General features: G+C 49.3%; 1 protein-coding gene across 5 annotated transcripts; it reads left to right on the top strand.

Moving 5' to 3' along the window:
- The first annotated feature begins 1,236 nt into the window (after window positions 1–1,236).
- NLRP7 (NLR family pyrin domain containing 7) lies at window positions 1,237–26,839 on the top strand. 5 transcript variants are annotated; one of them, XM_031659275.1, is made up of 12 exons: window positions 1,237–1,881; window positions 6,702–7,017; window positions 8,870–8,944; window positions 9,391–9,465; window positions 9,940–11,515; window positions 12,599–12,796; window positions 14,262–14,432; window positions 16,060–16,230; window positions 17,180–17,350; window positions 19,319–19,486; window positions 22,191–22,361; window positions 26,476–26,834. In XM_031659275.1, exons 1-12 carry the CDS (start codon window positions 1,741–1,743, stop codon window positions 26,606–26,608), a joined length of 3,366 nt encoding a protein of 1,121 aa, XP_031515135.1. In that variant the 5' UTR covers window positions 1,237–1,740; the 3' UTR covers window positions 26,609–26,834. The 5 variants fall into 5 exon arrangements, with proteins under 5 accessions (XP_031515135.1, XP_031515136.1, XP_031515138.1 ...); XM_031659279.1 differs by having other exon boundaries at window positions 1,765–2,004; XM_031659276.1 differs by lacking the exon at window positions 9,391–9,465 and having other exon boundaries at window positions 26,476–26,839.
- The last annotated feature ends 685 nt before the right edge of the window (window positions 26,840–27,524 follow it).

The raw sequence follows: 27,524 nt of genomic DNA, 5'->3' as shown, positions 1-27,524 counted from the left end.
TGGCCATCTCTCTCTCTCTCTTTTTTTTTTTTTTTAAGATGGAGTCTCTGTCGCCCAGGCTGGAGTGCAGTGGTACAATCTGGGCTCACTGCATCTTCCGGCTCCCAGGTTCAATCAATTCTCATGCCTCAGCCTCCTGAGTAGCTGGGATTACAGGTGCATAGCACCATGCCTGGCTAATTTTTTATTTTTAGTAGCGAGGAGGGGGTGTTTTGTCATGTTGCCCAGGTTGGTCTCGAACTCCTGACCTCAGATGATCCACCCGCCTTGGCCTTCCGAAGTACAGGGATTACAGGCGTGAGCTACCGTGCCCGGCCTCCACAGTGCCTGTCTCTATAGCTGGCATGCTGCCGCTGATATATCCGTCTCCATTTGTGGGACCATTTGCTTCCATTAAATTAACAGTTTACCAAAATTCTGTGCTGAATGCTTTCCACAACATACACTGTTTTATTTAAAAACAATTTTAGGCCAGGTGCAGTGGCTCATGCCTGTAATCCCAGCACTTCGGGAGGCCGAGGTGGGTGGATCGCCCGACATCAGGAGTTCGAGACCAGCCTGGCCAATATGGTGAAACCCCGTCTCTACTAAAAATACAAAAAATTAGTCAGGCATGGTGGCATGTGCCTGCAGTCCCAGCTACTCGGGAGGCTGAGGCACGAGAATTGCTTGAACCTGGGAAGCGGAGGTTGCAGTGAACTGAGACTGCACTACTGCATTCCAGCCTGGACCACAGAGCGAGACTCCATCTCAAAAAAAAAAAAATTAAATATCCGTTATTTATTTTTTTGAGACAGGGTCTCCTCTGTGGCCCAGGCTGAAGTGAGGTGGCACAATCACAGCTCACTGCAGCCTCAAACTCCTGGGTTCAGGTCATCCTCCCACCTCAGCCTCCTGAATAGCTGGGACTACAGGTGCAGGCCATCATGTATGGATAATGTTTTTTGTTTTTGTTTTTGTTTGAGACAGTCTTGCTCTTGTCACCCAGACTGGAGTGCAATGGCGTGATCTCGCCTCACTGCAACCTCTGCCTCCGGGGTTCAAGTGATTCTCCTGTCTCAGCCTCCCAAGTAGCTGGGATTACAGGCACCCACTACCACGCCTGGCTAATTTTTATATTTTTAGTAGAGACAGGGTTTCACCATGTTGGCCAGGCTGGTCTTGAACTCCTGACATCAGGTGATACACCCACCTTGGCCTCCCAAAGTGCTGGGAATACAGGCATGAGCTACCACGCCCAGCCTATGCATGGCTAATTATTAAATATTTTTGTAGAGAATGCATCTTGCTATGTTGCCTAGGCTGGTCTCAAACTCCTGGTCCCTAGAGATCTGCTGGCCTAGGCCTCTCGGCCTGCTGGGATTTATAGGCAGGAGCCACCACAGTTGGCCACAAAGTAGACTTGTTTTATTTGTAACTTAGGAAGTCACAAAAGTTTTTATCCTCTTCTTTTAAAAATTTTAATTTATTTATTTTTGTTTAATTTTTTTTCTCTGCAAGCATTTTTAGAGCTGGGAGCCAGGTACCCTGCAAAATCCAAAATGTGTATTTCCTGTTCTGTCACCTATCACACCTGACCCCGGTGGTCTAGGAAGGGAATTGCACATTAACCTCACCTGGGGAGATTCAACAAGCAGTGCTTCCCCAAAGCCCACTGCAGCCCAATTACAGCTGAATCCCTGAGGATGGGGCCCAGGTGATGTCAAGGTGAGTCTGAGGTCAGCGGTTGGGAATCGCCCAATGTTAATCTCAGTGGGGTGGCTCCACCCTGGGCAGGAAAGGTCTCCACCCTGTGTACTGAGGGCCAATCAGAGACCTCCCCTTTTTATCCAGTTCCTTTGCAGAAAATACAGGCTGGAAGCAAGTCCAGACCTAAGGGAGGTGAGTGCTGGTTCTTGAATCAATTTATTTGTCTCTTCAAGGGAGAAGTAATTAGTGGTTGAGTTTTATATCCAGTTCCTTTGCAGAAATTACAGCCTGGAACCAAGACCTGACCTAAGGGAGGTGAGTGCTAGTTCTTGCATTGATTTTTCTCCTCGTTTAAGGGAGAAGACATTATTGGTTGAGTTTCCACCATAGCCCTTCCCAAGCCTTAATGGTTGGTGTGAGGATGCTGGAAGGATCTTTTTATTTCTTTTCTTTTTTTTTTTTTTTTAGACAGAGTCTCACTCTTGCCCAGGCTGGTGTGCAGTGGCATGATCTCTGCTCACTGCAACCTCTGCCTCCTGGGATTTTCTTGCCTCAGTCTCCTGAGTACCTGGGATTACAGGCACCCGCCACCACGCCCAGCTAATTTTTGTATTTTTAGTAGACACAGGGTTTCACCATGTTGGCCAGGCTGGTCTTGAACTCCTGACTTTAGGTGATCCGTCTGCCTCGGCCTCCCAAAGTGCTGGGATTCCAGGCGTGAGCCACCGCGCCTGGCCTAATGTCTTAAGGACTTCTATTCAAATATAGTTTAGAGGAGCTCAGGAGTTTGAGACTAGTCTGGGCAACATGGTAAAACTGTCTCTCCAAAAAAGACAAGGCCAGTCACAGTGGCTCATGCCTGTTATCCCAACACTTTGGGAGGCCGAGGTGGGCGAATCATTTGAGGCCAGGAGTTCGAGACCAGCCTGCCCAAAATGGTGAAACCCCGTCTCTACTAAAAACACAAAAGTTAGCCAGGTGTAGTGGTGCATGCCTGTAATCCCAATTAGTTGGAAGGTTGAGGCAGGAGAATGGCTTAAACCTGGAAGGGGGGAGGTTGCAGTGAGCTGAGATCGCGCCACTGCACTCCAGTCTGGGACACAGAGGGAGACTCCGTCTTCAAAAACAAAGAAGCCCAGACCTCATGCTGTGTCCAGGCTACTTGTGGGGTGAGGTGGGAGGATCACCTGAGTCGGGAGGTGGGGGCTGCAATGAGGTGTGATTGTGCCACTGCACTCCAGCCTGATGAGAGGTGACCCTGTTTTTTTTTTTTTTTTTGAGACGAGTCTGCCTGTCAGCCCAGGCTTGAGTGGCCGGATCTCAGCTCTCACTGCAAGCTCCGCCTCCCACGCCATTCTCCTGCTCCTCAGCCTCCCGAGTAGCTGGGACTACAGGCTCTCACCACCGGCCTGGCTAGTTTTTGTATTTTTAGTAGAGACAGGGTTTCACCCTGGTTAATGATGGTCTTCTGATCTCCTGACCTGTGATCCGCCTCCACCAAGGCCCCAGTGCTGGACAAGCCGGTCACTGCCTCGCCTGTGACCCTTGCTTTTTAAAAAAAAAAAAGTAGCCGGCGTATACCACCCTGTAATCCTGAAGACTTTTCTTTCAGATCACCTGAGGTCGGGTTGAGATTCTCACTTCCGATCAACAGAGTCCTGCCCTACTGCACAAATCAGCCATGCATGCTTGTATCTCAGTTGAGTTGAAGGCTGAGGTGAGAAGAATCACTTGAACCCAGGAGGCAGAGGTTGCAGTGAGCTGAGATCACGCCGTTGCACTCCAGCCTGGGCAATGAGAGTGAAATTGTCTCAAAAAAAAAAAAAAAAAAAAAAATTCTGGATGCCCTGGCTCACACCTGTAATCCTAGCACTTTGGGAGGCCGCGGCGGGTAGATCACCTGAGGTCAGGAGTTCAAGACCAACCTGGCCAACATGGAGAAACCCGTCTGTACTAAAAATACAAAAATTAGCCAGGTGTGGTGATGCGCACCTGTAGTCCCAGCGTCTCGGGAGGCTGAGGTATGAGAATTGCTTGAACCTGGGAGTTGGAGGTTGCTGTGAGTCAAGATCATGTCACTGTGCTCCAGCCTGGGCAACAGAGTGAGACTCCATCTTAAAAAAAAAAAAAAAGTACTTGGCCGGGCCCAGTGGTTCATACCCTGCACTTTGGGAGGCCGAGGTGGGTGGATCACCTGAGGTCGGGAGTTCAAGACCAGCCTAGCCAACATGGTGAAACCCCATCTGTACTAAAAATACAAAAAAAAATTAGCAGGGTGTGGTGGCACATGCCTGTGATCCCAGCTACTTGGGAGGCTGAGGCAGGAGAATCATTTGAACCCAGGAGGCGGAGATTGCAGTGAGCCTTGCACCATTGCACTCCAGCCTGGGCAACAGAGCAAGACTTTCTGGGGGAAAAAAAAAAAGCCCTGAATTTTTCTAAGTAGATCAAATGTTCTCTCTGCAAAAAGGAAAGGCAACTATATGAGGTAGTGGGTATGTTAATTAGCTTGATTGTGGTAATCATGTCACTGTATATATAACATCGCTCCATGCTGTACACAAGTAAACATTGTATATATGACTTTAAAAATACTTCAAAAATAGAGACAAGGTCTCCTTGCATTGTTGCGTGGCCCAGGCTGGTTGGGAACTCCTGGGCTCACATGCTGTTCCCACTGTGTCCTAAAATTGTATAGATGTAATTATACCTCACAGCTGGGGAAAAAGCTGCTGTTCCCTCCAAGGGTAAAGCTGTCCACCTCTATCACCACCTGGGCTTGGCAAATCATTTTCTGTTATTTATTTTCCAGGCTGCCTCCCTTTTTTTTTTTTTTTTTTTTTTGGAGGCAGAATCTCACTTTGTCACCCAGGCTAGAATGCAGTAGTGCGATCTTGACTCACTGCAGCCTCAGCTTTTTCTGGGCTCAAGAAATTCTCCTGCCTCAGCTCCCCAAGTAGCTAGAGTAGAGATAGGTTTTGGCCTTGCTGCTCAGGCTGGTCTCCAACTCCCCAGATTCAAGGGATCCTGCTGCCTCAGCCTCCCGAAGTGTTGGGATTACAGGTGTGAGCCACCGCGCCCAGCCATTAGTTACTTAGTTTTGAGACAGGGCCTCACTGTGTCACCCAGGCAAGGAGTGCAGTGGCTCTCTGCAACCTCCAAATCGCAGGCTCAGACGATTCTCCTGGGTCAGCCTCCCAAGTATCTGGGACTACAGGCATGTACCACCACCAGGCCTGGCTACGATTTTTTGTTTTGTTTTGTTTTGTTTTTGAGACAGAGTTTCGCTCTTGTTGCCCAGGCTGGAGTACAATGACGCCATCTTGGCTCACTGCAACCTCCGCCTCCTGGGTTCAAGTGATTCTCCTGCCTCAGCCTCCCAAGTACCTGGGATTACAGGTTCCTGCCACTACACCTGGCTGGCTTCTATATTTTTAGTAGAGACGGGGTTTCTCCACGTGGGCCAGGCTGGTCTCAAACGTCTGACATCAGGTGATCCTGCTGCCTCCGCCTCCCAACTTGCTGGGATTACAGGCGTGAGCCACTGCACCTGGCCTTATTTATTTATTTAATTGATTCATTTATTTAAACGGAGTTTCACTCTTGTTGCCCAGGCTGGAGTCCAATGGCGCCATCTCGGCTCACTGCAACCTCTGCCTCCTGGGTTCAAGCGATTCTCTTGCCTCAGCCTCCCAAGTACCTGGGATTACAGGTTCCTGCCACTACGCCTGGCTGGCTTCTATATTTTTAGTAGAGACGGGCGTTTCTCCACGTGGGCCAGGCTGGTCTCAAATGGCTGACATCAGGTGATCCACCTGCCTTGGCCTCCCAAGTGCTGGGATTCCAGGCCTGAGCCACCAAACCCGGCCAGTACAGTTATATTTACATCTGACCTCTTGCTATTTGTTTTCAATGTGTCTCATTCAGTGGAGGGCTGAAATGTTAAACAAGTGGCCCCGGGGGTTGGTGGCGAGGAAGTCTTGGTTTGTAGTGTTTGCTGATTTCTTGTTTTGTTTGTTTGAGACAGAGTTTTGTTCTTGTTGCCCAGGCTCGAGCCTCCACCTCCCAGGTTCAAGTGGTTCTCCTGTCTCAGCCTCCTGAGTAGCTGGAATTACAGGCACCGGCCTCTATGCCTGGCTAATTTTTGTATTTTCAGTAGAGATGGGGTTTCACCATGTTGGTCAGGCTGGTCTGGTGCTCCCGACTTCAGGTGATCCACCCGCCTTGGCCTCCCAAAGTGCTGGGATTACAGGCGTGAGCCACTGTGCCCTGCCATGTTGCTGATTTCCGTGGCATAAACACTCCCCTTTGTACTATCAGTGTGAAATCACGACCCACAGACTTGGTATAGGTACATGTAGGGAGCCCCCATTAGCCAGCACAGGCTGGCCCTAGCATGCCACTGACTCTTCTTTCTTTGTATTTTTTTTTTTTGGTTCGTTCTTTTTACCACGTAGGCCAGGCTGGTCTTGAACTCCTGGCCTCAGGCGATCTGCCCCCCTCGGCCTCCCAGAGTGCTGAGATTGCAGGCATGAGCCACTGTGCTGGGCCAGATTTTCCGTCTCTTAATTCAGTCTACGTGATATTTTAGCACTCCTGGTGCAGCGGGAACAGAACAGTCTCATTCTCGCCACACAGGCAGCTGTTGTTTCATTTAATGATGGTAACTCATGAATTGTTTTTTCTTTCTTTTTTGTTTTTTTGAGACTGAGCCTTGCTCTGTCGCCCAGGCTGGAGTGCAGTGGCGCGATCTCAGCTCACTGCAAGCTCTGCCTCCCGGGTTTCACGCCATTCTCCTGCCTCAGTCTCCTGAGTAGCTGGGACTACAGGCGCCCACCACCACGCCCGGCTAATTTTTTTGTGTGTATTTTTAGTAGAGATGGGGTTTCACCGTGTTAGCCAGGATGGTCTCCTGACCTCGTGATCCGCCCGTCTCGGCCTCCCAAAGTGCTGGGATGACAGACGTGAGCCACTGTGCCCGGCTATGAACTGTTGTTTCTTTTTTCTCCCAGTTCTTCAGCCTTAACCTAAGGTCTCATACGTGGAGCATTATGACATCCCCACAGCTCGAGTGGACGCTGCAGACCCTTCTGGAGCAGCTGAACGAGGATGAATTAAAGAGTTTCAAATCCCTCTTAAGGGCTCTTCCCCTGGAAGACGTGCTGCAGCAGACCCGGTGGTCTGAGGTGGAAGAGGCTGACGGCAAGAAGCTGGCAGAAATTCTAATCCACACGTCCTCAGAAAATTGGATAAGGAGTGCAACTGTGACTGTCTTGGAAGAGATGAACCTCACAGAATTGTGTAAGATGGCAAAGGCTGAGATGCTGGGTAAGTAGAACCTGCGGTGTCCTGGTCATTTGTAACAAAGAAGGAGCCCTGGCCGGGTGCGGTGGCTCATGCCTGTAACCCTAGCGATTTGGGAAGCTGAGCCGGGGGGGAGGGGATCACCTGAGGTCAGGAGTTTGAGACCTGCCTGACCAACATGGTAAAACCCCGTCTCTACTAAAAATACAAAAATTAGCCGGGGGTGGTGGGTGTGTGTAATCCCTGCGATTCAGGAGGCAGAGGCAGGAGAATCCCTTGAACCCGGGAGGCGGAGGTTGCTGTGAGCCGAGATAGTGCCATTGCACTCCAGCCTGGGCAACGGAGTGAGACTCTATCTCAAAAAAATTAGATAGATTTGTATATATACTCATGATCTTAACTTTCTTATTACCTGTTTTGCATTTTTAGCATATTTTAAGAGATGTGGTCTTGCTACATTGCCCAGGCTCTTCACAGCCATAATCACAGTACAGTACAGCCTCAAATGCCTTGCCTTAAGCAATCCTCCTGCCTCAGCCTGTTGAGTAGCTGGAGATACAGGTACCTGTCCTGTGCTTGGCTCAGCATTTTTTTTTTTCCTTCGAGACAGGATTTCAATCTGTTGCCCAGGCTGGAGTGCAGTGGTGCGATCATGGTTCACTGCAGCCTCCAACTCCTGGGCTCATGCTATCATCCCATCTCAGCCTTCCAAGCTCATTTTTTCTTCTCTTTTGTAGAGATAGGGTCTTGCTATGTTGATGAGGCTGGTTTCGAACTCCTGGGCTCAAGAAATTCTCTTGCCTCAGTCTCCCAAGAGGCTGAGATTACAGGTGTGAGCCACCATGTCTGGCAGCATGCTTTTAAACACTTTGTTTTGGAATAATTTTATTATTTTATGTTTTTTTGAGATGGAGTTTTGCTTTGTCGCCAGGCTGGAGTGCAGTGACACAATCTTACTGCACCCTCTGCCTCCTCCGGAAACATTATGGAGAAACGATCTTTGGTCTGGAAGGATACCTATTGACTCTGTTCTGTGGGGGCAAAATTGCTAGGTCATATGGTAATTCTGTGTTTTTGAAGAAGCAAGTTGTTCTATTTTTAAATGCGGGAAAGATTCGAGTTTCTATTTGTCAGGAAATAACATGCTAGTTATTCTAGAGAGAAAAAAAAAAACCAGACAATCTCTAAACCAGGTACTGAATTGTGTCCAGAAAACTTATACTGAAGCTCTAACCGCCTCCCCACCTGCCATGTGACTATGTATTTGGAGATAGGGCTTCAGGAGTAAAGATGAAATGAGGTTACAAGGGTGGGGCCAATAGGACCCAAAAAAAAAAAAAAAAAAAGAATATTTGAGCCAAAGGCAGTGATGTGTTCCTGTAGTCCCAGCTACTCAGGAGTCTTGAGGTGGGAGGATTGCTTGAACCCAGGAGTTTGAATCCAGTCTGGGGAACATATCGAGACCCCATCTGTAAATATATATGTATATATTTGACACTTTTTTTTTGAGACAGGGTCTCACTCTGTTGCCCAGGCTGGAGTGCAGTGGTGAGATCTTGGCTCACTGCAACCTCCGCCTCCAGGTTCAAGTGATTCTTCTATCTGGCCCCCGGGGGGTGGGGTTTCTGGCCCTTTGCCTCATCACTTGGTCTTCTTCTCTTTTTTTTTTTTTTGGTATTTTTAGTAGAGATGGGGTTTTGCCATGTTGGCCAGGCTGGTCTTGAGCTCCTGACCTTGTGATCTGCCCACCTCAGCCTTCCAAAGTGTTGGGATTACAGGCGTGAGCCGCCGCGCCCGGCTGACACTTTATGTATAATAACGTCTGATTTATGCAGTGCAAATTGCTGTGTCAGGCTTACATCTAAGTATTTTACAGAGGCCGGACAGGTGCAAGAAATAGATAACCCTCAGCTGGGAGATGCAGAAGAAGACTCAGAGTTAGCAAAGCCAGGTGGGTAAATACGGTCATGTGGTCATGAGTGTGAGTGTTTGAGAGCGTGCAAGGTTCATCACTTCTTCCTGGTTTTCTTCATTTCTGAGTACAGAATCTTGCTCTGTCCCCCAGGCTGGAGTGCAGTGGTTCCATCTCTGCTCATTGCAGCCCCCACCTCCCGGGTTCAAGCAATTCTCTGCCTCAGCCTCTTGAGTAGCTGGGATTACAGGCGCCCGCCACTACCCCCAGCTAATGTTTTGTATTTTTAGTAGAAAACGGGGTTTCACTATCTTGGCCAGGTTGGTTTTGAACTCCTGACCTCAAGTGATCCACCCACCTTGGCCTCCCGAAGTGCTGGGATTACAGGCGTGAGCTGCCGCGCCCGGCTGACACTTTATATATAATAATGTCTGATTTACGCAGTGCAAATTGCTGTGTCAGGCTTACATCTAAGTATTTTACAGAGGCCGGACAGGTGCAAGAAATAGATAACCCTCAGCTGGGAGATGAAGAAGAAGACTCAGAGTTAGCAAAGCCAGGTGGGTAAATACGGTCGTGTGGTCATGAGTGTGGTGTTTGAGAGCGTGCAAGGTGCATCATTTCTTCCTGGTTTTCTTCATTTCTGGTATTTTTTTTTTTTTTTTTTTTTTTGAGACAGAATCTTGCTCTGTCCCCCAGGCTGGAGTGCAGTGGTTCCATCTCTGCTCATTGCAACCCCCACCTCCCGGGTTCAAGCAATTCTCTGCCTCAGCCTCTTGAGTAGCTGGGATTACAGGCGCCCGCCACTACCCCCAGCTAATGTTTTGTATTTTTAGTAGAGACGGGGTTTCACTATCTTGGCCAGGTTGGTTTTGAACTCCTGACCTCAAGTGATCCACCCACCTCGGCCTCCTGAAGTGCTGGGATTACAGGCGTGAGCCACCGTACCCGGCCCTCATTTCTGGTACTTGGCAAAGTTATTTTTAGAAGAGCGTAATCATCAACCTCAACTGTCCTATGGGCTGTCACTGCAGGTGAAAAGGAGGGACGGAGAAATTCAATGCAGAAACAATCTTTGGTCTGGAAGAACACCTTTTGGCAAGGAGACATTGACAGTTTCCATGACGACGTCATTCTGAGACACCAGCGGTTCATTCCATTCTTGAATCCCAGAACACCCGGGAAGCTAACACCTTACACCGTGGTGCTGCACGGCCCCGCGGGCGTGGGGAAAACCACACTGGCCAAAAAGTGTATGCTGGACTGGACAGACTGCAACCTCAGCCCGATGGTCAGATACGCTTTCTACCTCAGCTGCAAGGAGCTCAGCCGCATGGGCCCGTGCAGTTTTGCAGAGCTGATCTCCAAAGACTGGCCTGAATTGCAGGATGACATTCCAAGCATCCTAGCCCAAGCACAGAGAATCCTGTTCGTGGTCGACGGCCTCGATGAGCTGAAAGTCCCACCTGGGGCGCTGATCCAGGACATCTGCGGGGACTGGACGCAGCAGAAGCCGGTGCCGGTCCTCCTGGGGAGTTTGCTGAAGAGGAAGATGTTACCCAAGGCAACCCTGCTGGTCACCACGCGGCCCAGGGCCCTGAGGGACCTCCAGCTCCTGGTGCAGCAGCCCACCTACATAAGGGTGGAGGGGTTCCTGGAGTCGGACAGGAGGGCCTATTTCCTGAGACACTTTGGAGACGAGGACCAAGCCATGCGTGCCTTTGAGTTGATGAGGAGCAACGCGGCCCTGTTCCAGCTGGGCTCGGCGCCCGCGGTGTGCTGGATCGTGTGCACGACTCTGAAGCTGCAGATGGAGAAGGGGGAGGACCCGGCCCCCACCTGCCTCACCAGCACGGGGCTGTTCCTGCGCTTCCTCTGCAGCCAGTTCCCGCAGGGCGCACAGCTCTGGGGCGCGCTGCGGGCGCTGAGCCTCCTGGCCGCGCAGGGTTTGTGGGCGCAGATGTCCGTGCTCCACGGAGAGGACCTGGAAAGCGCTGGGGTGCAGGAGTCCGACCTCCGCCTGTTCCTGGACAGAGACATCCTCCGCCAGGACAGAGTCTCCAAAGGCTGCTACTCCTTCATCCACCTCAGCTTCCAGCAGTTTCTCACTGCGCTGTTCTACGCCCTGGAGAAGGAGGAGGAGGACAGGGACGGCCATGCCTGGGACATTGGGGACGTGCAGAAGCTGCTTTCCGAAGAAGAAAGACTCAAGAACCCCGACCTGATCCAAGTAGGGCACTTCTTATTCGGCCTGGCTAATGAGAAGAGAGTCAAGGAGTTGGAGGCCACTTTTGGCTGCCGGATGTCACCGGAGATCAAACAGGAATTGCTGCGATGCAAAGCCAATCTTCATGCCAATAAGCCCTTATCCATGACAGACCTGAAGGAGGTCTTGTGCTGCCTGTACGAGTCTCAGGAGGAGGAGCTGGCAAAGGTGGTGGTGGCCCCGCTCAAGAAAATTTCTATTAACTTGACAAATACTTCTGAAATGATGCACTGTTCCTTCAGCCTGAAGCAGTGTCGAGACTTGGAGAAAGTCTCACTGCAGGTAGCAAAGGGGGTGTTCCTGGAGAATTACGTGGATTTCGAACCAGACATTGAATTTGAGAGGTAAGAACTGTTTTCCCATCCCACGCTCCACTAGGAAGAGGCCAGCGTCTCCTGTGCCCTGTGGCTGACGGTCACAATTTCCCTCTGGCTGGACTTTCTTCCAGCTTCACAGTTCAATACGGAGATGCAATTTGGCAATTAGGAATTGGGGCTTTTTTTTTTTTTTTTTTTTTTTGTGGACAGAGTTTTGCTCTTGTTACCCAGGCTGGAGTGCAATGGCTCACTGCAACCTCCTAGGTTCAGGCGATTCTCCTGCCTCAGCCTCTCCGGTAGCTTGGACTACAGCCGCCTGCCACCATGCCCAGCTAATTTTTGTAGTTTTAGTAGAGACGGGGTTTCATCACATTGGCCAGGCTGGTCTTGAAACCCTGACCTCAGATGATCTGCCCGCCTCGGCTTCCCAAAGTGCTGGAATTACAGACCTGAGCCACTACACCCGGCCTGTCTGCACTGTTTGGTCTGCTGCACCACCTCCTTCCCCCTCACCTGTCTTCACTCACTCAGCCCGGCCAGGAATTGAGGCTTAAAAGACAGACTTTTAAGTGTTTAGTTTTCAGGTGGGAATGGTGCTGAATATCCCCAAACACTTGAGCCGTTTCATATATAACAATGGCAGGGAGGTAATTTTTTTTTTTTTTTGAGACAGAGTCTTGCTCTGTCACCCAGGCTGGAGTGCAGTGGCGCAATCTCTGCTCACTGCAAGCTCTCTCGCGAGTAGCTGGGACTACAGGCGCCCGTCACCACGCCCGGCTAATTTTCTTGTATTTTTAGTAGAGACGGGGTTTCACTGTGTTAGCCAGGATGGTCTCAATCTCCTGACCTCGTGATCTACCCGCCTCGGCCTCCCAAAGTGCTGGGAGGCCAAGGAGGGTGTGAGCCACCACACCTGGCTATTTTATTTTTTTTGTAAAACTTAAGATCTATACTCCTAGCAAAGTATGTGATTCAATATTGCTTACTATAGACACTGTTTTAGGTTGGTGCAAAAGTAATTGTGGTTTTTGCCATTGAAATGTGGTTTGCAGACACCCGTCCCCCGACGCAGGTACTAGGCATAGGAGACGAATGTGTGTCCTCCCGCAGGTGCAGCTACGTAACCCTTCCCAGCTGGGCTCAGCAGGATCTTCGCTCTCTTCGCCTCTGGACGGATTTCTGCTCTCTCTTCAGCTCAAACAGCAATCTGAAGTTTCTAGAAGTGAAACAAAGCTTCCTGAGCGACTCTTCTGTGCGGATTCTTTGTGACCACATAACCCGTAGCACCTGTCATCTGCAGAAAGTGGAGTAAGCAGAAACTCCTCTTGCAAAGGAGACCCTGAACCATGACTCAGCTTCTTGCACTTTTTTTTTTTTTAATTTAGAAATGTGTTGTTTCATCTCCATGGATTTGGGGATTTTCCAGCTATGTTTTTTTCTTTTCTTTTCTTTCTTTTTTTTTTGAGACAGAATTTCACTCTGTCACCCAGGCTGGAGTGCAGTGGTGCAATCTTGTGTTTTTAGTAGAGGTGGAATTTCTCCATGTTGGCCAGGCTGGTCTCAAACTTCTGACCTAAGGTGATGCACCCGCCTTGGCCTTCAAAAGTGCTGGGATTACAGGCATGAACCACCATGCCTGGCCCAGCTATCTGTTTTTGTATTTTGTTACCATAGCAGACGGGGTTGTCACCGTGTTAGCCAGTGCATGGTCTCGATCTCACATAGGTACACGTCGTGATCCTGCCCGTCTCGGCCTCCCAAAGTGCTGGGATTACCCAGGTATTGAGCCTAGTATCCATTAGTTGTTTATCCTGATCCTCTGCTTCTTGAGTGTTTTTTTCTTTAGACGGAGTCGTGCTGTGTCGCCCAGGCTGGAGTGTAGTGGCGTGATCTCGGCTCACTGCAACCTCCACCTCCTGGGTTCCCGCCATTCTCCTGCTTCAGTCTCCCGAGTAGCTGGGACTACAAGTACCCACCATAATACCCGGCTAATTTTTTGTATTTTTAGTAGAGACGGGGCTTCACCATGTTGGTCAGGCTGGCCTCGAACTCCTGACCTCAGGTGACCTGCCTGTCTCGGCCCCCGCTAATTTTTGTATTTTTGTTGTTGTTGTTGAGATGGAGTCTCGCTTTGTCGCCCAGGCTGGAGTGCAGTGGCGCAATCTCGGCTCGCTGGAACCTCCGCCTCCCAGATTCATGCCATTCTCCTGCCTCAGCCTCCCGAGTAGCTGGGACTGCAGGCGCCCGTCACCACGCCCAGCTAATTTTTTGTATTTTTAGTAGAGACGGGGTTTCACTGTGTTAGCCAGGATGGTCTCGATCTCCTGACCTCGTGATCCGCCCGCCTCGGCCTCCCAAAGTGCTGGGATTACAGACGTGAGCCACTGTGCCCGGCCTTTTTGTATTTTTGTAGAGTTGAGGTTTCACCATGTTGCCCAGGCTGGTCTCAAACTCCTGACCTCAAGTGATTCTCTTGCCTCGGACTCCCAAAGTGCTGGGATTATAGACGTGAGCTACTGCGCCTGGCCTTCATTTTTGTATTTTTTGTAGAGATGGGGTTTCAACATGTTGCCCAGGCTGGTCTCGAACTCCTGACCTCGGGTGATCCTCCTGCCTCGGCCTCCCAAAGTGCTGGGATTACAGACACGAGCCGCCGTGCCTGGCCAAGAACTTCTAATAGTTTCTAAATGTGGAACAGCTTTTCTTTTATACATGTCTCTACACAATGTGAGGATTGCTCGCTCAAAGTGGAATCTCTTCTGCTTTTCCCTAGGATTAAAAACGTCAGCCCTGACACTGCTTACCGGGACTTCTGTCTTGCTTTCATTGGGAAGAGGACCCTCACGCACCTGACCCTGGAAGGGCACATCGAGTGGGAACGTACGATGCTGCTGCTGCTGTGTGATCTGCTCAGAAATCACAAATGCAACCTGCAGTACCTGAGGTGGGTCTCATGGTCTCCGCTCTCCCCAGTACCCAGAGTCCGCTGCACCGCGTTGCCGGGGGATCTAGGAAAAAGGGTAACCACTTTGGATGCCGTCCCAGACGGGGAATGTATTCCTCAAACAGGCCTGTGTGGGAAGTCAGCCTCTCCTCTTTCCCCTGCCAGCTTGGCTTCTGCGTTGCATAACCAGCTCTCGATGCAAAGAAACCCCCCGAATTCTGTGCTGTGTTCTGGCTTTAGGGACGTGCTATTCCTGACTGCAGCTTGCCTACATGTTGGGATGGAGAGCAGCGGCCCCCAGCCTTTTCTGCAATGGGGGCCGATTTTGTGCAAGAGAATTATTCCCTAGACAGAGGTTCGTGGTAGTTTTGGGATGAAACTGTTCAATTTCAGATCATCGGGCACTGAAGCTAATTGTTGGTGCCTGATCCCTATGCAGTGCTATGATCCCAGCACTTTGGGAGTCTGAGGTGAATGGATCATCAATCTCAGATCATCAGGAGTTAGGTACTCATATGGAGCATGCAACCTTCTCTGCACTCCTATGAGAATCTTTTTTTTTTTTTTTTTTTTTTTTGAGGGGGGAGAGAGTTTTACTCTTGTTGCCAAGGCTGGAGTGCAGTGTTGCGATCTCGGCTCACAGCAACCTATGCCTCCTGGGTTCAAGCGATTCTCCTGCCTCAGCCTCCCGAGTAGCTGGGATTACAGGCATGCACCACCATGCCCAACAAATGTTTGTATTTTTAGTAGAGACGGGGTTTCACCACGTTGGCCAGGCTGGTCTTGAACTTCTGACCTCAAGTGATCCACCTGCCTCGGCCTCCCAAAGTGCTAGGATTGCAGGCATGAGCCACTGCACCTGGCCAGGATAAAATTTTTATTTTGAGAATTAAGCATCAATTTGCCCCTTCTAGTCCCAGCTACACTGGAGGCTGAGGTTGGGAGGATCATTTGAGCCCAGGAGACAGAGGTTGTGGTGAGCTGTGATCATGCCACTGCACTCCAGCTTGGGCAACAGCGAGATCCTGTCTCAAAAAAAATTTTTTTCCTCCCTACAAAATCATCCACACAGGCCATTTTGGTGAAACATTGCACAGAATTGTATTACAATCTCTTGGAGATGTGGCTGGATGTTACTCTAATGGCCATGGGGATACTTGAAAGAGCAGAGGAAAGATTAGATCTCTCCAATAATTCAGGCCGGGGTTGGAGACATGAGTAGAATGAGATAAACCAAAGACATAACGTTTTGGGAAGTCAAGCAGAAGCTAATCTGAGCCAGGCGTGGTGGCTCACACCTGTAATCCCAGCACTTTGAGAGGCCGAGGTGGGTGGATTACCTGAGGTCGGGAGTTCAAGACCAGCATGGTCAACATGGTGAAATCCCATCTCTACTAAAAATACAAAAATTGGCGTGTGCCTGTAATCCCAGCTGCTTGGGAGGCTGAGGCAGGAGAATCGCTTGAACCCGGGAGGTGGAGGCTGCAGTGAGGTGAGATGACGCCACTGCACTTCAGCCTGGGTGACAGAGTGAAACTGTCTCAAAAAAAAAAAAAAAAAAAAAAAAAAAGCTGATAGGTTATACTCTGTCCTCCTAGAAGAATGACTTTTCCCACGCTTTTCACAGGTTGGGAGGTCACTGTGCCACCTCGGAGCAGTGGGTTGATTTCTTCTATGTCCTCAAAGCCAACCAGTCCCTGAGGCACCTGCACCTCTCAGCCAGTGTGCTCCTGGACGAGGGTGCCAAGTTGCTGTACAAGACCATGACACACCCAAAACACTTCCTACAGATGTTGTCGTAAGTCTCCTCTTCCCACGGGCAGCTCCAGTTTAGCTCTGGGGCCATAGAAGAGAAAGGGTAACACCTGACTTGCTGGGCCACCCACGTGGCACCTCTCGCTGACATAAACACCTGCTTCAGGCTGGGCATGGTGGCTCTGCCTGTAATCTCAGCACTTTGGGGGGCTGAGGTGGGCGGATCATCTGAGTTCAGGAGTTCGAGACCAACCTGGCCAACATGGCGAAACCCCGTCTCTATTAAAAATACAAAAAAAACAGGGTGGGTGTGGTGGCTCACGCCTGTAATCCCAGCACTTTGGGAGACGAAGGCGGGCGGATCACGAGGTCAAGAGATCGAGACCATCCTGGCTAACATGGTGAAACCCCATCTCTACTAAAAAATACAAAAAATTAGCCGGGTGTGGTGGCGGGCGCCTGTAGTCCCAGCTACTCGGGAGACTAAGGCAGGAGAATGGTGTGAACCCAGGAGGCAGAGCTTGGCAGTGAGCCGAGATAGCGCCAATGTACTCCAGCCTGGGCGACAGAGTGAGACTCCGTCTCAAAACAAAACAAAACAACAAAAAAAACCAGCCAGACGTGATGGTGCACATCTGTAATCCCAGCTACTCAGGAGGCTGAGCCAGGAGAATTGCCTGAAACTGGGAGGTGGAAGTTGCAGTGAGTTGAGATCGTGCCATTGCACTCCAGCCTGGGTGACAGAGCGAGAGACTCCATCTCAAAAACAAACAAAAGAACACCTGTGTCCTGTGAGGGCTCCAGGTGGACCGCTACATCTTGGCCTTCTCGCATTTCTGGTCTTTCGTGGCCGTGATGACTTGCACAGGACAGGGGGCAGGGGATGAACAGGGAGGGCTGAAGCTGAGGACCCTAGCATGTGGACATCGCCAAGCAGGTTGGAGTTGTGGAAATGTTCTCATCCTTTTACCATTTGTTTCATACTTTTGCAGGTTGGAAAACTGTCGTCTTACAGAAGCCAGTTGCAAGGACCTTGCTGCTGTCTTGGTTGTCAGCCAGCAGCTGACACACCTGTGCTTGGCCAAGAACCCCATTGGGGATACAGGGGTGAAGTTTCTGTGTGAGGGCTTGAGTTACCCTGAGTGTAAACTGCAGGCCTTGGTGTAAGTCTCTGCTGGCTCTGTGTGTGTGTGTGTGTGTGTGTGTATGTGTATGTGTGTACGTGTGCGTGCGCACGTGTGCATGCAAGTGAATTCAAGCAGAAGAGAGAAGAAAGTACTAGTTAATTCATTTCAAATGTAACTTTACGAACTTGACAAGAATTAAAGAATAGGCAGAGGCCAGGCACGGTGGCTCACGCCTGTAATCCCAGCACTTTGGGAGGCCGAGGCGGGTGGATCACGAGGTCAGGAGATCAAGACCATCCTGGCTAACATGGTGAAACCCCGTATCCACTAAAATTACCAAAAATTAGCCGGGCATGGTGGTGGGTGCCTGTAGTCCCAGCTACTTGGGAGGCTGAGACAGGAGAATGGCATAAACCCAGAAGGCGGAGGTTGCAGCGAGCCAAGATCTCACCACTGCACTCCAGCCTGGGTGACAGAGCGAGACTCCGTCTCAAAAACAACAACAAAAACAGGCAGATACAGGTAGAAGCATGCTAATATTTGCATGTCTGCAGAACCTCTTCCTGCTATGAAGGAAGATTTGAGATGGGCAATTGGTTCTTGGATCTGATGCTTTGTGTGTGTTCTTTCAAATTCATATGACATAGCACTGCCTGCTATTGGAGGTAGATTGAGTTATATGGTAGGGCCAGTGACACCTTTTGTAAAATTTTTATTTCCATAGGTTATTGGGGAACAGGTGGTGAATGGCGGGCAAATCACCTAGGGTTCGAGACCAACCCGGCCAACATGGTGAAAACCCATCTCTACTAAAAAATAAAAAAATTAACCAGGCTTGGTTGTGCGTGTCTGTAGTACCAGCTACTTCAGAAGGCTGAGGTAGGAGAATCGCTTGAATCCGGAGGCAGAGGCTGCAGTGAGCTGAGATCGCACCACCGCACTCCAGCCTGGGCAACAGAGCGAGACTCCGTCTCAAGAAAAAAATAAAAAAAACTCAGCCAAAAAACCTTATTTATAAAAACCTAGGTAGCAGGTTGGAATTGACCCATGAACTGTTGTTGGCTGAATCTTGTTACATGGGAAGAAGCTCAACCTGAGTTACCTGTTCACATTAAGATCGTGGTTAGAACAATATTCAAGAGATTGCATAGGGTCGAAGACCTATTTCTGTTCGGAAATTCTAGCTAGTGTTCATTTCTGAGATTTTTTTTTTTTTTTGCATGGAGTCTCACTGTCACCCAGGCTGGAATGCAGTGGTGCAATCTTGGCTCACTGCAACCTCTGGTTCCTGGGTTCAAGTAATTCTCCTACCTCAGCCTCCTGAGTAGCTAGGATTACAGGCGTGCACCACCACACCCGGCTAATTTTTGTGTATATGTATATGTGTGTCTGTGTGTGTGTGTGTGTATATATATATATATATATATTTTTTTTTTTTTTTTTGAGACAGAGTTTCACTCTTGTTGCCCAGGCTGGAGTGCAATGGCGCGATCTCTGCTTACCGCAACCTTCATCTCCCAAGTTCAAGCAATTCTCTTGCCTCAGACCCCCGAGTAGCTGGGATTACAGGCATGGGCCACCACACCCAGCTAATTTTGTATTTTTAGTAGATACGGAATTTCTCCATGTCGGTCAGGCTGGTCTTGAACTCCCGACCTCAGGTGATCTGCCTGCCTCAGCCTCCCAAAGCGCTGGGATTACAGGCTTGAGCCACTGTGTCTGGACCAATTTTTTTTTTTTTTTTTTTTTTAAGTAGAGATGGATTTCACCATGTTGGCCAGGCTGGTCTTGAACTCCTGACCTCAAGTGATCTACCCGTCTCGGCCTCCCACTGCTGGGATTATAGGCATAAGCCACTGCACTGGGCCATTTGCATGCTTTTATGTACAAGCCCACCTGGAAGTAGATAGCTCAAGGTGGAAGGTATACAGTGCTGGAAATAACTACATCACAGGGCATTAGCCAGACGGATAACGGGCTTCTCTTCCTTTGATTATCCTGCAGGTTGCAGCAATGCAGCATAACCAAGCGTGGCTGTAGATATCTCTCAGAGGCACTGCAAGAAGCCTGCAGCCTCACAAACCTGGACTTGAGTCTCAACCAGATAGCTCGTGGATTGTGGATTCTCTGTCAGGCGTTAGAGAATCCAAACTGTAACCTAAAACACCTACGGTAGGCGATTTCCTTTTTCTTTTTTCTTTCTTTTTTTTTGAGACAGGGTCTTGCTCCGTCCCCCAGGCTGGAGTGCAGTGGTGTGATCACGGCTCACTGCGGCTTCAGTCTTCCAGGCTTGATCGGTCCTCCCACCTCAGCCTCCTGAGTAGCTGGGACTACAGGCATGTATTACCATGGCCAGCTAACTTTTTTCTGTAGAGATGAGGTCTTGTCATCTTTTCCAGGCTGGTTTTGAACTCGGAGACTCAAGAATCCTCCCACTTCGGCCTCCCAACGTGCTAGGATTACAGGCATGAGCCATCACGCCTGGCCTCGTTTTTAAAGTTTTTCAAAATCTGGAAATCCTTAATTTCTGTTTTATTTATTTATTTGACATGGAGTCTCACTCTGTCGCCCAGGCTGGAGTGCAATGGCATGATCTTGGCTCACTGCAACCTCCACCTCCCAGGTTCAAGTGATTCTCCTGCCTCAGCCTCCTGGGTAGCTTGGACTACAGATGCCCGCCACCACGCCCAGCTAATTTTTTGTATTTTTAGTAGAGATGGGGTTTCACTGTGTTAGCCAGGATGGTGTTGATCTCCTGACCTCATGATCCGCCTGTCTCGGCCTCCCAAAGTGCTGGAATTACAGGTGTAAGCCACTGCACCCGGTCAATTTCTATGTTTTCAATATCTCAGACTGTATCACTTTGGATCCAGTTTTAAGAGCAAACCCCTCCAGAAACTGAATATAGGTGGGTGGGCACTTCCAAAGTCATGTAGAGGGCCTGGAGAGGTGAAATATAGGTGAGAATGGCCCCCAGTGACCTGGACTTCAGGAACATTGCTGCTTCTGCTGGGATCCAGTAATCAGGAAGCCGTGAGCCTGCCCCCGCTCATAAACCCAGGGAACTGGAGATGGGATACCACCCCAGGAAATGCAAAGCCTCCACAAATGGAACAGTGAGCTGTTTATCACTTCTCTCTCCGAAGCTTGTCAGTTGCATCCTTGGATGCAACCTATTTTCCAACTAGAATCTGCAATCCTAATGAGAAGATAATCTGCATCGTGTCATTACTACTTAGCTTCGCTGTAGAGACAAGAAAAAAAACACGAGAACACAGGGTACTTTTTTTCTTTTTTGAGACGGAGTCTCGCTCTGTCACCCAGACTGGAGTGCAGTGGTGCCATCTTGGCTCACTGCAACCTCAGCCTCCAAGGTTCAAGCGATTCTCCTGCCTCAGCTAAGTAGCTAGGATTACAGGGGTGCACCACCATGCCCAGCTAATTTTTGTATTTTTAGTAGAGACCAGGTTTCACCATGTTGGCGGGGCTGGTCTGCAACTCCTGACCTCAAGTGATCCACCTGCCTCAGCTTCCCAAAGTACTGGGATTACAGGCATGAGCCACTGTTCCTGTCCTCCTGAAGTTTCTTAACCCATCACCCTGAGGAACATTTCAAGCTGCAGGCCAGACCGTGACACCTTACTATTTCCAAAGACTCAAAAGCTCAGTGCAAATAAAGGAGTGGATCACCTGGTGGCTTGTGCCTGTAATCCTAGATTCTCCGGAGGCTGGGGCAGGAGAATCACTTGAACCTGGGAGGCGGAAGTTGCAGTGAGCCGAGATCATGTCATTGCACTCCAGCCTGGGCAATAAGAGCGAAACTGTCTTAAAAAAAAAAATCTAAGGCTTTTACAGTGGCCTACAGGGCCTTATGGTCTCGTCTTACCAGTTATGAGCCAAAATCATTCTACTTTCTCACTAGCTCAGTATTTTATTTACAAGATTCCTTCCCCCAATTAGCAAGCTGGTTCACGATCTAACATCCTTCAGTTTTTTCCCTCATATCACTTTCCCAGAGAGAACTTAAATGACTGGCATAAATCTAGCCAGTGCCTCTCTGGTTGACTTACCTCTATCCTGTTTATTTTAATACCGTCATCCATTGTCTTCAATAGAACACATCCAGATGTCTGCTGTCACTAAAATATTTCTTCATCTCACTCCTCTCTGCATTTCCTCAGTACTGGATCCCCAGCACATATGTTGCTTTTTTTTTTTTTTTTTTTTTTTTTTTTTTTTGAGACCGAGTCTCACTCTTCCACCCAAGCTGCAGTGTAGTGGTGATATGTTGGCTCACTACAACCTCTGCCTCCTGGGTTCAAGCAATTCTCCTGCCTCAGCGTCTTGACTAGTTGGAATGACAGGTGGCTACACCATACCTGGCTAATTTTTGTATTTTCATTGTATGGATTTATTTATGAGATGGAGTTTCACTCTGTTGCCCAGCCTGGAGTGCAGTGGCACGATCTTCGCTCACTGCAATCTCTGCCTCCCAGGCTCCAGTGATTCTTGTGCCTCACCTTCCCAAGTAGCTGGCATTAAAGGCACTCACCACCATGCGTGGCTAATTTTTTGTAGAGATGGGGTTTCACCATGTTGGCCTGGCTGGTCTCAAACTCCTGAACTCAGGTGATCCACCTTCCTTAGCCTCCCAAGGTGCTGGGATTACAGGTGCCTGCCTTCACACCCTGCCTCATCTTTGCATTTTTAATAGAGATGGAGTTTGACCATGTTGGCAAGGCTGGTTTCGAGCTCCTGGCCTCAAGTGATCCACCTGCCTTGGCCTCTTGAAGTGCTGGGATTACAGACATGAGCCATGGCATCTGGCCACTACCTGCTCAGTGAATGCACGGGTTTCCATGTTCTTCCTCAACAGCCTCTGGAGCTGCTCCCTCATGCCTTTCTATTGTCAGCATCTTGGATCTGCTCTCATCAGCAATCAGAAGCTTGAAACTCTGGACCTGGGCCAGAATCATTTGTGGAAGAGTGGCATAATTCAGCTCTTTAGGGTTCTAAGACAAAGAACTGGATCCTTGAAGACACTCAGGTATGGCTTTTTTTTTTTTTTTTTTTTTTTGACATGGAGTCTTGCTCTGTCACCCAGGCCGGAGTGCAGTGGCGCGATCTTGGCTCACCGCAACCCCCGCCTCCCAAGTTCAAGCAATTCTCCTGCCTCAGCCTCCTGAGTAGCTGGGCCTACAGGCACGCCAGCATGTCCAGCTAATTTTTGTATTTTTTTCTTTTTTTTTTTTTTTTGAGACGGAGTTTCGCTCTTGTAGCCCAGGCTGGAGTGCAGTGGTGCGATCTCGGCTCACTGCAAGCTCCGCTCCGTGGGTTCAAGCGATTTTCCTGCCTCAGCCTCCTGAGTAGCTGGGATTACAGTCGCTTGCCACCACGCCCGGCTAATTTTTGTACTTTTAGTAGAGACAGGGTTTCACTGGTCTTGAGCTCCTGACCTCAGGTGATCTGCCTGCCTTGGCCTTCCAAAGTGCTGGAGTTACAGGCATGAGCCACTACACCTGGCCAATTTTTGTAGTTTTTAGTAGAGACCAGGGTTTCACTATGTTGGTCAGGTTGGTCTCAAACTCCCAACCTCAGGTGATCCACCTGCCTCAGCCCCTCAAAGTGCTGGGATTACAGGTGTGAGCCAACACACCCAGCCCTGGGATGGCTGTTTCACATGGTGAATTTCCCATGCAGAGAAGAGTGGTTTTTTGGAAGTGGGTGCACTCTTTGTAGGAATCAACTTAAGGCATCTTTCTATAGCACACTCCTAGCTTAGGAGATAATTTAAAAATTAGATACTTCTCTAAAATGCTCTGTGAATTGAATATTGTCCAACATTCCCCCAAACACTTAGTACTTGGCATACTGACAGTTTAAATCATCCTGGAGTACAGACTGGAAGCTTGTGTGTACGTGTGTGCATGAGCGTACACACGCACACATGCACACACACCCCCCTCATCGCTACATCCAAAAATAGGTAGTTCCCAGAGCTGTCCTGGGTCTTAGCTTTTCAGAGGATCGTACCACAGATGTTCCCATAATTGTGAGCCATGTATATCTTTTAAATGACTTATTTTTATTTTATTTTTTTTGAGATGGAGTCCCGTTCTGTCGCCCAGGCTGGAGTGCAGTGGCTGGATCTCAGCTCACTGCAAGCTCTGCCTCCTGGGTTCACGCCATTCTCCCGCCTCAGCGTCCCGAGTAGCTGGGACTACAGGCGCCCGCCACCACGCCCGGCTAGTTTTTTGTATTTTTTAGTAGAGACGGGGTTTCACCGGGTTAGCCAGGATGGTCTCCGTCTCCTGACCTCGCGATCCACCCGTCTCGGCCTCCCACAGTGCTGGGATTACAGGCTTGAGCCACCGCATCAATGACTTATTTTAACATAATCTACCTCAGTTTCTTCTTGCCTTTTTCTTTTTCCCTTTCCCCTTTCCCTTTTCCCTTTTCTGTCCTTTCCTTTTCTTGAGACAATGTTTTGCTCTGCTGTACTATGTAGCTATGTTGCCAAGGCTGTTCTCAAACTCCTGGCTTCGAGGGATCCTCCTTTGTTGGCCTCACAAAGTACTAGGATTAGAGACGTGAGCCACTGTGCACAGCCCACTTGTCTTGTTCAAGAGTTTAGTTGTAGATACGCATGTAAACTGCTTAACGATGTCTAGTGTTCCATTATTGGAACGCTAAGCATGTGGGAGTTATTTATATCCTGCTCAAGGTCATTGCCAAGGTACGATTTTTCACACGTCTGCAGTTCAAATAATTGTAACCTCTGGCATAAATGAGTTAAGGTTTTAGGGGTATATCATGAAAGTTGAGCTATACAGTGTCATGTTTCTCTTGCTAGTGGGACCATGGTCTGTAATGCCACCAAGGACTATTGGTGACAAATCTCTAACCCTGTGGTCTCTTATGTCATATGTTTTGGATGTATTTCTGTTCTCATTCCTCAGTTCCTCCTCTGGGAGGCCAAGGTGGGAGGATCGTTTGAGGCTAGGAGTTTGAGACCAGCCTGGGCAACATAGCAAGCCAGTGCCTCTACAATGACTACCCCTCATGTTCACAAGCACAGCGTTGCATGCTGCTGTCATGTTAGAGCCACGTTTGCTATGATTAACCCTGGGGTTCACTCTGGCATTCTCTTAGTTCTACTGAAGGTTTGATTTGCCACTAGTTTTTATTTATCTATTTGGAGACAAAGTCTTTTTCTTGTTTGTTTGAGACAGTCTCGCTCTGTTGCCCAGGCTGGAGTGCAGTGGTGCAATCTCACTGCAACCTCTGCCTCCCGGGTTCAAGCAATTCTCCTGCCTCACTGCAATCCTGCCTCACTGCAATTCTCTCACACTGCCTCAAGCAATTCTCCTGCTCACTGCAACCTCTGCCTCCCGGGTTCAAGCAATTCTCCTGCCTCAGCCTCCTGAGTAGCTGGGATTACAGGCACGTGCCAGCATGCCTGGCTAATTTTTGTATTTATTTTATTTTACTTTTTTGAGACGGAGTTTCACTCTTATTGCCCAGGCTAGAGGGCAATGGTGTGATCTCTGCTCACTGCAACCTCAGCCTCCCAGGTTCAAGCGATTCTTCTGCCTCAGCCTCCTGAGTAGCTGGGATTGCGAGCATGGGCCACCATGCCCGGCTAATTTTTTTTTTGAGACGGAGTCTCGCTCTGCCGCCTAGGCTGGAGTGCAGTGGCTGGATCTCAGCTCACTGCAAACTCCGCCTCCCGGGTTCACGCCATTCTCCTGCCTCAGCCTCCCGAGTAGTTGGGACTACAGGCGCCCGCCACTGCGCCCGGCTAGTTTTTTGTATTTTTTTTTTTTTAGTAGAGACGGGGTTTCACCGTGTTAGCCAGGATGGTCTCGATCTCCTGACCTCGTGATCCGCCTGTCTCGGCCTCCCAAAGTGCTGGGATTACAGGCTTGAGCCACCGCGCCCGGCCAATTTTTTTGTATTTTTAGTAGAGATAGTGTTTCTCCATGTTGGTCAGGCTGGTCTCAAACTCCTGACCTCATGATCTGCCTGCCTCAGCCTCCCAAAGTGCTAGGATTACAGGCATGAGCCACTGTGCCTGGCCAAGGACACAGAGTCTTGCTCTGTCACCCAGGTTGCAGTACAGTGGCACGACATTGGCTCACTGCAATGTCCACCTCCCAGGTTCAAAGCGATTCTCCTGTCTCAGCCTCCTGAGTAGCTGGTATTTCAGGTGTCTGCTGCCACGACCAGCTAATTTTTGTATTTTTAGTAGAGACCTCAGTCTCCCAAAGTGCTGGCCCGCCTCAGTCTCCCAAAGTGCTGGCATTATAGGCATGAGCCACCATGCCCCGGCCTGATTATCTAGTTTTCAAATTTATTTTTTAAGGACATATTTTACTGTGTTACCCAGGCTGGAGTGCAGTAGGGCAATCTCCATCTTGTTGCAACCTCCGCCTCCTGGGCTCAAGTGATCCTCCTGCCTCAGCCTCCCGAGTAGCTGGGACTATAGGCATGCATCACCATTCCTGCCTAACTTTTTGTATTTTTGGTAGAGACAGGGTTTTGCTGTGTTGCCCAGGCTGGTCTTGAACTGCTGAGCTCAAGCAATCTGCCGGCCTTGGCCTCCCAAAGTGCTGGGACTACAGGTGTGAGAGACCGTGCCTGGCCATAATCTTTTTTCTTAGATTTATAAGGATCCCCATTGTGTGGGTCTAAATTTCTTTTTAGAAAATGTTTCTGGCTGGGTGCTGTGGCTCACATCTGTAATCCCATGGCTTTGGGAGGCCGAGGTGGACGGATCACTCGAGGCCAGAAGTTCGAGACCAGCCTGGCTAACATGTTGAAATGCCACCTCTTAGGCGGCATTTACAAAACTTAGCCTGTAAATAAAAACTTAGCCAAGCGTGATGGTGCACACCTGTAATCCCTGTTAGGAGGCTAAGGCATGAGAGTCGCTTGAACCTGGGACCTGGAGGTTGCAGAGAGCCAAGATGGCACCACTGCACCCCAGCCTGGGCCACAGAGCAGAGCCAGACCCTGTCCCCCCAAAAATCCCAAAAATGTTTCCTGCTTTGAGTGTTTGAAAACAGGTGTTCAGGCATCCTGGGTAGTTGAGAGTGAATTTCTTGGGACAATGAAACTATAGGCGCCCTGGGAACATTTGTGTTCTCTGATCCCTGCAGGTTGAAGACCTATGAAACTAATTTGGAAATCAAGAAGCTGTTGGAGGAAGTGAAAGAAAAGAATCCTAAGCTGACAATTGATTGCAATGCTTCCGGGGCAACGGCACCTCCGTGCTGTGACTTTTTTTGCTGAGCAGCCTGGGATCGCTCTACGAATTACACAGGAAGCGGGAATCTGGTCTCTAAGATATTTTGTGGATGAAGGTCAGAGGGTCACGTGTTAACACTAGAGTCTGTGTCAAGATGTCAAATTTGACACTGGTTTTCTTGCTGTTTGTGGGAGATTCTGCACAAGTCACACACCCCCTTCACATCACACTACGCACCTTCTCACAGGGATAATAAAGTGAGCACTCTCATTGCAGCTGCGTTTATTGACATGCTCAAGGGTAAACCTGCCATAAACATGCTACTCTGTGCTTAGTCTAGGAAGAAGTATTGCTGAGAAGTTCAGGGATGATTCTGTTGATTCTTCTATTTCTTTTCTTCTCTAACTCAGGCACGCCTTGGTCTAGTTTACTAAGTGCCTGGCGCATCTATGTGATCAGTGTGTCTTTGTGACTTATTTGAGCATATCCTAACCCACGCGTTGACAAACGGGCCAGATAGTTAATATGCTTGGCACTGTGGGCCCCGTGGTCTCTCATCAGCTCTCAGCTGTGCCTTTGTACACGGAAGCAGTGCAGATGATCTGTGCCAAGGGCCTGGCTCACACCTGCGGAGGCTTCCCAGAAACAGCTTGAGGGCCACGGGCAGCCAACCCTGTTCTAATCCATCCTGTTACCCACGAAACAAGCTTCCAGGCACTGTTGCCTTTAATTCAGAAGATGGCCTTGCCTCACACTGGCTCTGCCTGGCTCCTACGGGCCGGCTCCTACTTTCTGTGTGTGTGTGTCTCTCTCTTTGTTTCTCTGTATCTCTTTGTCTGTCTTTCTCTGTCTCTGTGTCTCTATCACTGTTTCTGTGTGTGTGTCTCTGTCTCTTTGTGTGTCTCTGTGTGTCTGTCTCTGGGTCTTTCTGTATCTCTGTCTCTGTATGTGTCTCTCTGG

The sequence above is a fragment of the Papio anubis genome, chromosome 20 (assembly GCF_008728515.1).
Source record: "Papio anubis isolate 15944 chromosome 20, Panubis1.0, whole genome shotgun sequence".
Classification (NCBI taxonomy): domain Eukaryota; kingdom Metazoa; phylum Chordata; class Mammalia; order Primates; family Cercopithecidae; genus Papio; species Papio anubis.
This window is presented reverse-complemented; position numbering and strand designations above follow the sequence as displayed.